General features: G+C 39.7%; 1 protein-coding gene across 15 annotated transcripts in view; it reads right to left on the reverse strand.

Moving 5' to 3' along the window:
• Window positions 1-12,646, reverse strand: part of scrib (scribble planar cell polarity protein) — a 93,299-nt gene extending 80,653 nt beyond the window's left edge. For 10 of the 15 annotated variants that reach the window (XM_057343746.1, XM_057343757.1, XM_057343636.1 and 7 more), the window contains exon 1: window positions 11,363-12,645. In XM_057343746.1, the coding sequence (XP_057199729.1) occupies window positions 11,363-11,521 (159 nt within the window). In that variant the 5' untranslated portion in view covers window positions 11,522-12,645. Of the gene's footprint in view, window positions 1-11,362 lie in introns of all 15 variants that reach the window. The other 5 variants (XM_057343657.1, XM_057343647.1, XM_057343676.1 and 2 more) reach the window with 1 other exon arrangement.
• Between the last annotated feature and the right edge of the window lie 1,520 nt (window positions 12,647-14,166).

A 14,166-nucleotide genomic window follows, 5' to 3' on the forward strand; every position in this document is an offset into this window, starting at 1 on the left:
AATTCGCTACCAAGTGAACTGGATTTGCAGTCAAAGTCCTCCCGACTGCTTCTTTGCTAATTTAAAGGCATTAACATTTTCAAGCAGAGCAGTTGAAAAGCAGAAATCAAAAGCATGAAGCACGACAAAAAAACTGCAGAGGTTCATTTGGAGATGCACGTACATTTCAATTCTGGCCAACGCCTACCTTTCACATACAACCTTTTGTTTCCTGTCCCCCTCTCTGCATGAACAAATGATCCAAGCAAAACAACTGAGCGATGATGCTTATGCAGGTAACACAAGTTTCAATTCAGCTTCTGACATTTTGCCCATCCTGTTCTCCAACTTCCCCTGATTGTTTCCCATATCTATCCTCTCTGTGTGAATAAAGTGTCAAACATGTAGAAAAAAATGCTCTGAACAACTGTTCCAGACGAAAAACTAAAACTCCATTTTTAATTCCTTATCAATGTTATCACCAAAAGGGAAAAACAATCTAATGTTAAAAAATAGATAGGCCTACAAAACAGGGCTGCATGATTAATCGAAAAGAAAACGCACGCGATTTGGCGTTTTATGCGCAGCTTGTCAGTGAAATACTGTTAAATCAAAGTCAAAGTCTGCTTTATTGTCAATTCTGCCACATGTACAGGACATACAGACCCATGGTGCATACAAATAACACTTACACAGAATAAAAATATTTAAAAAAAAAAGATACAGGTAAAAATGCAGCTGCATCCGAAAACCTGAAGGTGCTCCCGAGCAGAAGAAGTACCACACGTATAACTAGGCATGGGGGATTTTGACAGTATGATAACCTTTAGCAAAAGTGTCACGGTTTCACGAGTATTGAAATTACACTACTAAAATGTGTTATTTTCAAATGTCTGCGTATACAAACAACAACTTTTCTGGACACAAATACATTTGATTTTTAACCAACATTCATAGAACATATATGTCAGATAAATTATAATACTCTTTCAAAAAGTGTATTTTTGTCATAGCCCATATATTAGGCCTAAACATCAAACATTGCATTACATGACTTAATTATTTATTTTTGTGTAAACACAGCTCATACCTTAGAAACTGTATCACAGATTTTTTTTTTTTGTGGTTTTGAAACCATGACTCTTTCAAACCTCTGTATACCTTGAAACCGGTATTCGGCCCATGCCTACGTATAACCAGGGCTGCGTCCGAAAGCTAAGGCAGGTGACTTGTTGCCTCGCTGCCTCATGAGGCAATGACTTCGGGGCAGCATTTGGGCATTAAGGCAGCTCCGAGAAACACATTTTGGACAGCCTTCAGAGGCAGTGTAACAGAATTCTGTTTGAAATATAAACAGGGGGCACCTTTGTGATAACTAATCGAATATTTTAAAACTAAATTACTAATTTCTCACTAGAAATGCAATCGAAAGAGAAAATATAACTTTATTTACACAAAAACTGTGCTCCAACCGCTTTCTTGGCCGCCATTTTGTTTTTCGAACTCAACCCTGCTCGACCAATCACATTCCCTGCATGAGCACACGCATAGAATTGTGGGACATTGAAGGCAACAAAGGATAAATCCATGCAGCCTTCAAAAATCGACCTGATGGTAGGGCTGTCACGATTCTGAAATTTGACTGACAATTAATTGTCTTATAAATCATTGCGATTATGACGATTAATTGTCTGTTTTAGGGCTTTGACGATTATGACGATTAATTGTGTGTTTTTGAGCTTTGACATTTAATTCTCATACATTTTTGATTCAGCGATTGAAACGACCATATTGTTCTGAATACAAGACTGTTTTTTTCTTGGAAATACATCGGAAAACATTGGGTCATCATATATTTAAGGTTTAGGCTTTTACCTGTCAATAATACAACCGCCAAATACTTGTAAATAAAGTAAATTGATCAGGTGTGAATTGAAGCCACCATTAAAATACTATCAGTCATAGAAAAGCTTCTAGTCTGTTTTTTTTCTCACTTGCAAGACTACAGTAAAATTTTACCTGTGTGTTAATGAAATTTTGGTAGAGTGGTTTTCACACTGAGATTTGCTTAAATAATATTAAATTGAACTGCAGGTAATTTGTATATGTTTTAGTTTTTTTTTTTTAAGTGATTGTGTTGTGGTGGTACATTTTACAAGTATTACCATGCTTTAGTAACAATATATACACTAAAATATGCAATATGCAGATACACTACAGCTCCCCCTAGTGTCTTCTATAGAGATGTGCAATAATTGATGATCTGAAACCATCGCGATGAGGTCAAACAATCGCGATGAGACGATTATTTAATAATCCTGACAGCCCTACCTGATGGAGGTATCTCAAGAGACATGAAGTAAAGAAAACATTGGATTCGGATGTGCCTTGATGCCTTCCTACCTTTCGGACGCAGCCCAGGAAATGCTGTCTTCCTATCTTTTTCAAGCCTCCTCAGGTTTTTCATGATAATAAAGTATATTTATAATGATGATGTTTGACGGGTGTTGCTTTTTTAAATGCACGTTTTAAGCGACTCGATCACAGAACCGTGCTTCACGAACAAGCTGCGCATAAAACACAATCGCAGCCTTTGCGATTTAACAATCCCAACAGCCACATCGATTTAATCACGATTTGAATGGGAAACGAGATTAATCGTGCAGCCCTACTAAAAAATAAAAGTTAATGTTCATGAAACTAAATATCATATTGCAGGGCTCTAGACTAACATTTGAGAGAGGTGGCACTGGTGCTACCAAGTTATTCAGTTGGTGGCACCAGAGTCATGGGGTGAGGTAAGAAAAAAGAATCACAAAAGAATCACTAAAACTTTTTAATGTTTAAATGTTTAATACATTAATAAATCAATTAGAAATGAATAAAAATCATTGTTTATGATTAAATTATATTTATTGTATATGTAAGCTCTCTTTCAACACTTTACCATATTTAAAGCACATGTTTCCTAAAGCTACATTCTTCCTTTATTTGTTGTGAACCACTCATATAAGAGAACACAATTCCTTTAATATCAGTGTGTTTTTGGGTCCGTCCCTTGTTGTTTGATGAACAATATAAACATACATCTTTATTATGCTACTGCCCCTTAAAAGGGGTCAAGGGTGTGTTATAAGTTGCCCATGCATGTATTAGACATGTAAAATTGCAAAAATTTAAGTGTCGGAACAAAAGATGCATTCTATCTAAAAGCGAATGCTCACCCAGACCTGCCTGTATTCGACCAATCATTACGCACTGGTTAACTGGCCAATCATAGCACACCTCGTTTTTCAGAGCGATGAGCTTTGAAAAAATCTGTGCGTTTCAGAGAGGCGGGGCAAAGAGGAGATACAAACATCCATGGTATACGAAAATAGAGATGAAAATGAGTGACTGAATGCGGCGCTTGCGCAATACAACATTTCTGCGTATTATATTTATTATATGCAAAACATATATATTGATCACTGATCAGTTTGGTGGTCGCATTAAGATAAACTTGTCGCACTGGCAGTTAAAATAGTCGCAAAATGCGACCATTTGGTCGCAGTCTAGAGCTCTGTATTGACTTGACTCAGACTGATGAATCAGAAAGTAATAGGGTAAATCATTGTGCACCTGCACAAAGAAGTTCACAGGTAATAGAGAAACTCCTGCTGGACAAGTGCCTATGAATGAACATTTGATGCTGCACACATACACAGCAGGGCAGGGAGGAGTGCTGCACACTTAAACCTGTTCTGCAGCAGACAATACAGCAGAAATTTGCCACACACTCACACCCATTTGTACCTGCTACAGGCCATTTAATGAAGTCTACTAGTGTCATTGTTTAAAAGCTATCACACTAACAACATCTATTAAACCACCACCTTGAAACTTTGACACATATTTGAGCAGGAAAAACACATTCTGATCCTAACAAATGAACTGTTACCACGCAAATGTTATTTTAAATGTTTTATATATTTCAAATGCACGATTTTGTTGTTCTACTTAAATCATATAAGTGTTTCTAATTTTTTACAATACATTCCACAACTGAGAAAATGTATACCACTGTAAATCAATTAGGATAGAACACCTATCATAACCATAAATGTTTTCTGTTGGTAGACGGTTTTACCTCTACTTGCTGTTGTAGGGTGCGGATAAGGCCTGACAAGCAAAACTAGCACTCAATGTATATAGCTATTATTTTACTCATTCGAAACTCACAACTTCAGAAGCATATTGAACATTTCCTTTTCTTTCCTCACAGCCACCATACGAGTTACGGCTGATAAAGAAGGACAATGCAATAATAATAAGCCTGGACATTTAATATGTGCAGCTGGGTGGGAGACATCAGAACGGTTGAAAGGACCTACTATGTAACCTGTCACCAGATCTTCCACAACTGTCAAAGCTCAAATGTTTCTCCTTCCTCAGCCACAAAAAAGGCCTTCAGGGAAAACGTTAGGACCTCACGTGTCTACAAGCTTCCCCAGGAACCTCCTAAAGCACAAACAGAGGGTTGGTGGTATCTTGTATGCATGTGCGATACACTTGTTAATCATTAAACTGTGCTGACAAACAGCACATGCCATCTCTGAGCTTTGTGAACGAGGATGAGGGTTTTCTGTGTTAATACAGTTAGCGCTCAACCTCTCCGGAGTGAGGAATTTACTGTGACGAGTGAGAGCAGGGCTCAACTATCACACAATAGGACACAATACATAAACAGTGTGGATTAAGGATTGCATAATGACTCAACAGAGTGGAAGCTTCTCGTTGATGTTTTCAGGGGGTGTTATGGGGAATTCCTCTGTCTGCTTCTGCCTACACGGTTTTATCAGCCCCAATTCAGCACTTTGGCTCCGAGAGTGTTTAGCAATACGACTTCTTATGTAAACTTACTCCATAAAGGGGCAATCTGTGAGCCACCAAATTGCTAATATTAAAATGTTAGCTGTGGATTAATAATGCAAGAACACCGAGTCATTTGCTCATAATCTGTCAGGCTGTTAGGTCATTTCTCACGTGTCTTTCCACTTTGGGCTCTACATTAAACTTTCAAACTAGGGCTGGGCGATTAATCGAAAAGTAATCGAAACCAATATTAAGAAGCTCTAACCCCGACGTAATTTTTCAATGTCGGTTATTTCGATTACTTTCCCTTTAATATCCATGTCGACGCATGCCGCTATGCCTCACTTATTTTCTTATCAGAGCAAAAGAGACTTAAAATATTCGATTTATTTTGGGCATACACATACACTCACCTAAAGGATTATTAGGAACACCTGTTCAATTTCTCATTAATGCAATTATCTAATCAACCAATCACATGGCAGTTGCTTCAATGCATTTAGGGGTGTGGTCCTGGTCAAGACAATCTCCTGAACTCCAAACTGAATGTCAGAATGGGAAAGAAAGGTGATTTAAGCAATTTTGAGCGTGGCATGGTTGTTGGTGCCAGACGGGCCGGTCTGAGTATTTCACAATCTGCTCAGTTACTGGGATTTTCACGCACAACCATTTCTAGGGTTTACAAAGAATGGTGTGAAAAGGGAAAAACATCCAGTATGCGGCAGTCCTGTGGGCGAAAATGCCTTGTTGATGCTAGAGGTCAGAGGAGAATGGGCCGACTGATTCAAGCTGATAGAAGAGCAACTTTGACTGAAATAACCACTCGTTACAACCGAGGTATGCAGCAAAGCATTTGTGAAGCCACAACACGCACAACCTTGAGGCAGATGGGCTACAACAGCAGAAGACCCCACCGGGTACCACTCATCTCCACTACAAATAGGAAAAAGAGGCTACAATTTGCACGAGCTCACCAAAATTGGACAGTTGAAGACTGGAAAAATGTTGCCTGGTCTGATGAGTCTCGATTTCTGTTGAGACATTCAAATGGTAGAGTCAGAATTTGGCGTAAACAGAATGAGAACATGGATCCATCATGCCTTGTTACCACTGTGCAGGCTGGTGGTGGTGGTGTAATGGTGTGGGGGATATTTTCTTGGCACACTTTAGGCCCCTTAGTGCCAATTGGGCATCGTTTAAATGCCACGGCCTACCTGAGCATTGTTTCTGACCATGTCCATCCCTTTATGACCACCATGTACCCATCCTCTAATGGCTACTTCCAGCAGGATAATGCACCATGTCACAAAGCTCGAATCATTTCAAATTGGTTTCTTGAACATGACAATGAGTTCACTGTACTAGAATGGCCCCCACAGTCACCAGATCTCAACCCGATAGAACATCTTTGGGATGTGGTGGAACGGGAGCTTCGTGCCCTGGATGTGCATCCCAAAAATCTCCATCAACTGCAAGATGCTATCCTATCAATATGGGCCAACATTTCTAAAGAATGCTTTCAGCACCTTGTTGAATCAATGCCACGTAGAATTAAGGCAGTTCTGAAGGCGAAAGGGGGTCAAACACCGTATTAGTATGGTGTTCCTAATAATCCTTTAGGTGAGTGTATATGCAAGACATTATTAGAAATGTAAGTTGTCTACTTTTACGTGTGCACGCTTAAAATAACATCAAAGCGTTGTTATTTTGTAAAATAAAGAAAATAAACAGGGCAGGGCAAAAAACAAAGAAAAATAAACAAAAACAAAATAATCGTTCAATAATCGTAATCAAGAGAAAATGTTCAATTAATCGAAATTTTGATTTAAGGCCAAATCGCCCAGCCCTATTTCAAACATTTTCTTTTTTCACTTGCGATAATTGTGCTTTTCTGAACTACAGATATCCGTGTATTAAGGTGTGCAACATAAGCCGTTCAGGTGTGAGTGACACAAAATGACTTCTTGAAGACATCTCAACAGCTATCTGTTCAAACCACGCCAGCCCACACATACAACCCTTTACCAGAGTTCTTCACATGCAACAAAGTGGAACACTTAACATCTCACATTATTTCAAAGGTCATGGCCTAAGAAGCATTACCACGAGTCATGGTGTGGTAATCCTATATCACGACAGCAAACTACATCCCAAATGTGTCCATAATATCAATGCAGAAAAGTGGAGTTGAAGAATATACGAAAAAGATCTCATCACAAAGAGAAATAAGTGAAGAGACCAAGTGTCCAGAGTGAGTCTGGAGGAGAGAGACAACTAAGCAGCTTAAAGCCCATCACGGCTGAACAGCAACACACAGAGTCACCATATGGCATTTTCAGAGGCACATGCTCAGGCTTGCTGTGGCTATTCAAGTGTTACAGTAAATGTAGAGCTCAAATACCGTAGGTACAACGCTGAGCAAACTACTGAAAGGTATGCAATTTTTATGCCTCGTGGCATAAAAAGCAAAAATAGTGACCGTTTACAAATAGGTTTTTAAACATTGCACTATTTGCCATTGGTTGGCCAAACAGACAGTTCCGCCCTAAACTCACACCATTGGATGAGCCAATGTTTTGATAGCAAAAGTTGAAATGCAACTTCTGTTAAAACATCAAACTGATGTCTCAGACTGTGAATTTTTTCCAGACATGAGCTGACCAGCCTAAGCTGTGTTTCGCTTTTACTTTCTGCCACAGGACTGTAGGGAAGTCATATGCAACATTCATACAGAATGCACACGAACAGATCCCCACCATGTTTGGTAGGGATGCACCGAATGTTCGGCCACCGAATATATTCGGCCGAAAATAGCAAAAAACGCATGTTCGGTATTCGGCCGAATATGTGAAATGGCCGAATAATTTTACCGAACATGACTCGAGAAACGATCAACTAGCAACCAGCGCAGAGAGAGAGAGAGAGAGAGAGACGTGCGCTTTATTAATGCCGCAAACATTTTGGCAGTGTGTGTGTGGAGCATTTTAAGGTGTCAGAGAAAGACAAAGCACGGGACTTGCCGCACGGAAGTAAATTTCCGAATGAAAGCGTCTTTACCGGTCGGTAACTTGTGGCTATTTCAGACGGGAGCGGGCTGTCTGACAGTAGCCCCGCCGCTCGCGACATCCTTTGACATCATACAGTGGTCGCGCGCACACAGTTCCCTGTACTAAACAACTTGTCAAAGTATGTTCTGTGCATCCCGGCCACGAGTGCACCAGAGAACAGTCAGCTTTTGTGGGCGGAGTTTGCAGGAGAGACGTGAACTGATATGGTTGTCAGTCAGCATCAGTCAGAATAGCTTGCGTTCGATGTTTTTTTTTCTTACAATCATTTTGCAACGTAGCCTATAATAATCCAACAGTTTTAGTTTATTCGTATTTTTAGTTTATAGGCCTAATGTGGAATGACACTTTTTAATGAAGTGTTTTGTTGTAGGGGTACAGAGTAACTTACATTACATTCTTTTACCAGTCAGTTATAGGCCTAATTAATATAGGCTATTAAATTTTTTGTTTTAATGTATTTTGTTTTGCTCAATTTTATATTAAGTTGTATTGTATTTTATTGAAAAGCAAGACAAATTTTTAAAAGCAAATTTTGACTATTCAGTTTGTGCAATAGTGAAAAAATAGCTTAATAAATAGAAGAAATGCAAAAACCATATTCGGTGTTCGGTATTATTCGGCCTTCGGCCAAGTGTTTCACATCATGTTCGGCTTCGGCTTCGAAGAATGTTAGATTCGGTGCATCCCTAATATTTGTGTTATAATCAATGTACTGCTTTTAGATACCTGATTTTTCTTGCAGAAATCAATAAATGCATAACGTTCTTAGTGTATAAACCTTATAGAGCGTATTGTTTTTTTACTTGAATGAGTACTTTAAAACAGCGATCCTGCTGAATCCATTGAGCCCCCACTACAACTGCTATACAGGGTTTTGTAAAAGGTCACTCTGTTGCAAGAATGAAACGTACAATTGTTGAGAGGCGCCGTATCATTAAAGAGGAGAGGGAGGTGGAGTGAACAGCAGTAGCAGTTGCTAATGTCTCACTGAACCACTCTTATAGCCGTAATAATCTCTTCACATTGAACACATGTTTAACCCAAAATCAACACAAAATACTCATAACTGTAGTATTTTACAAAAGCCAAAGATCTTTCAGAGAGTGTAAACCGATTTAGGAAGCGGACAGATGCTTATATGGACGTAGCTAGTGATTTTTACTTTTAATTCACTTAATGTTCATGTTACCTTACAAAGTTGCAATTAGAGAAAATACAGTCTGAAATCTAGTAATCACAAATACTAAATCTTCAACGATTACATAATCGATAAGAATGCGGATATCAGTATGCCGTCTGAATAAGATGAACTCATTATCACATATGTGTTTACCACTCTCTTCGACTGAGCAAGTTATTTAAAGCTATTCTAAGGCGCAGATCTGTCTTTCACTTTTAAATGTCCCTCCGTGCAGCATGAATGCACAGTTTTAAAGTTAAACTTCTCTCTCCGTGCAGCGCGAGGTGCGCAGTTTTAAAGTCGGTCTCTCCGTGCAGCACGAGGTGCGCAGTTTTAAAGTCGCGCGCGTCTCTCCGTGCAGCGCGAGGTGCGCAGTTTTAACGTGTCTCTCCGTGCATGCGTCTCTCCTGCAGCAGCAGGTGCGCAGTTTTAAAGTCAACTGCCTCTCCGTGGCGTCTCTGTGCAGCCGAGGTGCGCAGTTTTAAAGTCAGAGTGTCTCTCCGTGATGCGTCTCTCGTGCAGCGCGAGTGCGCAGTTTAAAGTCCCGGTCTCTGTGCAGCGCGAGGTGCGCAGTTTTAACGTGTCTCTCCGTGATGCGTCTCTGTGCAGCCAGATGCGCAGTTTTAAAGTCAAACTTGTCTCTCCGTGCAGCGCGAGGTGCGCAGTTTTAAAGTCAAACGTGTTTTGTATGCATCTTTTAAAGCCGCGCAGTTTTAATGTTTAAAGGGGAGTTTTAAATTACTAAATTAAAGATTATATTTGTAAAACCCAATTTGTGGCGTTTGCACTTTGCAAAGTACATAATAGGTGAAATACCCTGATTTGGGGGTTTATTTATATCAGAGGTGGGAAGTAAGGAAGTACACTTTTTGTACTATACTTACGTATTATTTTTTCTGGATACTTTACTGTACTTCACTACATTTGAATGACAAATATCTCACTTTAAATGATACAAAAATATATTTCTTTGGCCAACCGCCCCATCCCTCCCATGTTTGGGAGAGACTATTGTTGGCTGCTTATAATATGACACACCTGAATCAACTCAGCCTTAGTGTGTTAATTAGGGAGACATCCACAACATTTTGGGAGAAGGCAAATGTGTTCAGTTGTGTATACCTTTCCCATCTCTGGTTTAGTCATTATAAGCAAAAGATCTAATTAAACTTTTATCAGATTAATCGAAAAAATAAAAGCCCAACTAATCAATTATCAAAATAATCGTTAGTTGCAGCCCTACAGTATTGTATACTTCGTATCTTCGAGAGTATTTAGTTTGATCACATTTATAAAAGATAGATACAGCTGTACGATTATTTCCGAAAGCATACGGTGCGTGCGGGGGTTAGGCTGAACTAAAGCATGTGCGCATCCATTATCAACAAAACACAGACATCAGTTTCACTCACCGCATGCGGTTCATGTCCGGCATCTTTTAGCACTGGGACGACTACATATATCAGTTTCAAACGATCTCCAAATCCACCATTATATCCACCGTTTATATAACATTCATCACCCAAATGCAGTGAACAAACAAACACCTGAACTTCGCGAACGTATGCTCTTCTCTCCCTCTCTCTCTCTCCTGCACACAAGTGAAAGTGACGTCTGCGCATGCTCATTCTCCTGCTCTCCTTGCTGCCGCGTGCTTTTCCGGGAGAATTGTCCAATAAGGGACTATGAAAAACTGTTATGAAACAGTTTTATATGTTCGAAAAAAAACTTTCCGAAACCTGTACGATCGCTGGGGGAGTGTATCGAGCACAGAAATGCTACGTAATACGCCCAACTCGTTTTTTGACAAGTTGACCATGTTATTCCTGAGAAGACAGAATGCATGACACACCGTTGCACCACCCCTTTAATGTCAACCATGGTATAAACCCCAGAGCTTCCACACATTTTGACTAAAGAATTTCCATAACTCTTCTCCTGACTTTTCCAGTCATTTGTCATTTTTGTATAAACATTTATTTAAAGCCATTGTAAAGAGATTGCGCTCAATGTCTAGCCAATGAAATACTTGACAGTTGCTCATGAAACAAATTACAATGACTTACATCCGTGTTACTTGTATCTTTCTAATTACAGGGCAATTTACCAGGCTTTTCCGTGGCAATGGCAACCCTAAAACACTTAAAACCAAGCACACACGTCAGAACATCACAACAACCACTATTCTACAGTGCTGCGCATAACTTATAATGCTCGATGACAAGGGACGTGCACAACGCAAAACAAGAACTGTAAGCGATGGGGAACGGCAGTGCCTTACCTTAGGCAGCTCTCTCAGTTGGTTTGCGTCCAGAAGCAGCTCCTCCAGACTGCGGCTGTAGCGGTAGATCTCATCCGGCACCGCGGCGAGCGAGCAGTGCCGCTTATCCACGGACTCAACGTGACGGTTGCACCGCCACAGCGGGATACACTTCAGCATGATCCCGGCACACTCAGCCCCTCCGCATCGGGGACTGACTTAAGCAGCCAAATGATGGGGACACACACGACCACAGTCAATTTATAAGGCAGTCCCTGGACTTTATCCGCCAGAAACAGACAAATAAAAGCGTCCGTATGAACCACTTTGCTGGAAATGTCCAATAACTCCAATAATTGCGGGGGACATTCAGATGATCACTCCGGTCGCGGCAAACGAGTGTAAAAATGTCTCTCCATACATACGGCTGAATTACTCAATCAAAAAACGACTCTTAAGTGACGGGCAGTTTGTTTAGACGTAGGCCGTAAATAGTGAATAACGCACACATTGTCCGTGTTCAATACGATTTTGCATCTACCGAGGACCATATAGAGTTCCTCACTGAACTAAATGAGATTATGTCGCACTGAACAACAGATTTCACTTAGCCAGTACGTGCTTACTCCGAGCATTTAGGACAAGCAGGTTTTTAATACAAGAAGCCAGTCGGTTCGGGCCCCGTGTCCTTGCGTATGACACGTCTCGACTAACGTTAAGAAAATTAGATTTAATGATCAAACTACATCGTACCAGCGAGTCTATAAACGACGTTGTGCTACAGCTAACGTTAACCGATTAGCCAGCTGCAGAGCGCTGTAGTCTAACAACCGTTGTAAAAATACGCCAACTAATTTAGCTTCTATACAGCAAAACTCCAAACTACTCACAGACGTGCGTGTCAGAGAGATACGTGAGATATAAAAGAGCCTAACGTTAGCTAGGCTGCGATGGGATCACACACACACAGCAGCAACAGGCTAAGATCAGCAGGCCGGTTCGGTGTGTGTGTGTTTGAATGTAGGTGGGGGGCTGGGCTGATCTCAGCACCCGCTCCAGAAACACTCCGCCGGCTTTGTGCTGTGCTACAACCTAACTTGACACGGAGTCCGGATCGATCCGTAACAAACCTCTTTATCCGCCTCTCGGGCAAACAGATGGTTGGTTTGAAGAAGCGCGCAACACGACGTTTTATCTGCCAGGGAATGTCCTGCTCTTGTAGGCGAGCGTGTGGAGGTACTGGGTTGAATAAGGCTTCAGTAACTTATCCATTCCCAGCTCCGCCTCACTATTCTGACCGCGTCTCGCACGCAATTCCAAACGCACACAGCAGTACTCTGCTTTCTCCGAATGGCGACCTCTAGGAGTCTGGAGGAGGAGAGCGATAGGTGGAGAGTTGCCCAAGCTGATGCAAGCGCGCCACCCTGTGGAAATTTACTAAACGAACGGGAAGACCATGACACCCTTGACACAAGAGCGATACAAATGCAGTTGTCTTACTTTATTAACACTTCCTTGGGGATAGCAAGGAACAGATTTTTAATTTAAGAAGAAATACATAATAAAATGTATTCTTCCGTTGGATGTGGAAACTGTCCTGCTTGACAGTATTGACTATTAATTGTAACAATACAGAAACGAACACAAGTTTATCTAAACAATATATATATATATATATATATATACACTCATATTTATATATTGTATATTTTTTCTATGTAATAAATGCTTACTAGGCTATATAGCACTGGATCTGAACATTTTTACTTCAAGACCCTTCCACTGTTCACAATTACATTTGGAGCTCCCACACTTTCTACCCAATAAAATTGTTCAGAGCTTGGCATAACTAGAAAGATCACTGAAACATATCTTGACTCATTTTAGCCATTTTTATTGTAGTTTTGTTTTCAGTTTTATTCATATTTTGAAATTTAAGTTCGAGTTATTTTCAGTTGAGAATTTCAGTGCCTCAAACTAATTTCAGTTTATTGCAGCAACATTTCTGAATTTCATTTAGTTCAAGTTTTTCAAACATTATTTAAGCCAGTGTTGTATTTTAATTAAATTAACAGATATGCTTTTTCAAAGTTTTAGCTGATTTTAGATTTTTTTAATGCTTTTGTCTTTAAATAATTTTAGTTAAATAATTTTGAAGCCTATCTAAAGCCCTCTATAGTTAAGAAACAATGGCCCGGTTTTACGGACAAGGATTAAGGCTAGTCCCAGACTAAAGTAAACGTTTGAGCTATTTTAACAAATTACTTGCCCTAAAATATCTTAAAATATGTCAGTGCCATTGTTTTGTCTCAAGATTCATACCAGTAATGTTTTTTTCTAAGGCATCTTTTTTGAAAGTGACAAAACTAGTGAAAATATTCTAATTTAACTAAACCCTAGTCCTGGCTTAAGATAAGCCTTTTCTGTGAAACCGGGCAAATGTTGTAATGGATCTAAATTCAGACTCACCTGGCATTATGCACTAAATTTACTAGTAAGTATATTAACTTATATATCTCTTATATATATATAACTTATATATATCTCTGTCTCTTATATGTTATTATCCCCCATTTTCTGTAAAATAGTCTTTATTTTATATATGCACAATTTAGAATGTTTTAGACCGTAAATCGTATTATATTGTATTGTCATTGTGTTGAATGTCTGTACTAGAAGCTTCCAACACCAAAGAAAATTCCTGCAAGCACACTTGGCAATAAAGCTCTTCTTCTTCTTCTTCTTCTTCTTCTTAAACTTGGTCATAATCAATATTTACATCTTGACATTCAATAGAATACAAAAGCTATGCTTTCAGTTTTATA

Source organism: Triplophysa rosa, linkage group LG1 (assembly GCF_024868665.1).
Source record: "Triplophysa rosa linkage group LG1, Trosa_1v2, whole genome shotgun sequence".
NCBI lineage: Eukaryota > Metazoa > Chordata > Actinopteri > Cypriniformes > Nemacheilidae > Triplophysa > Triplophysa rosa.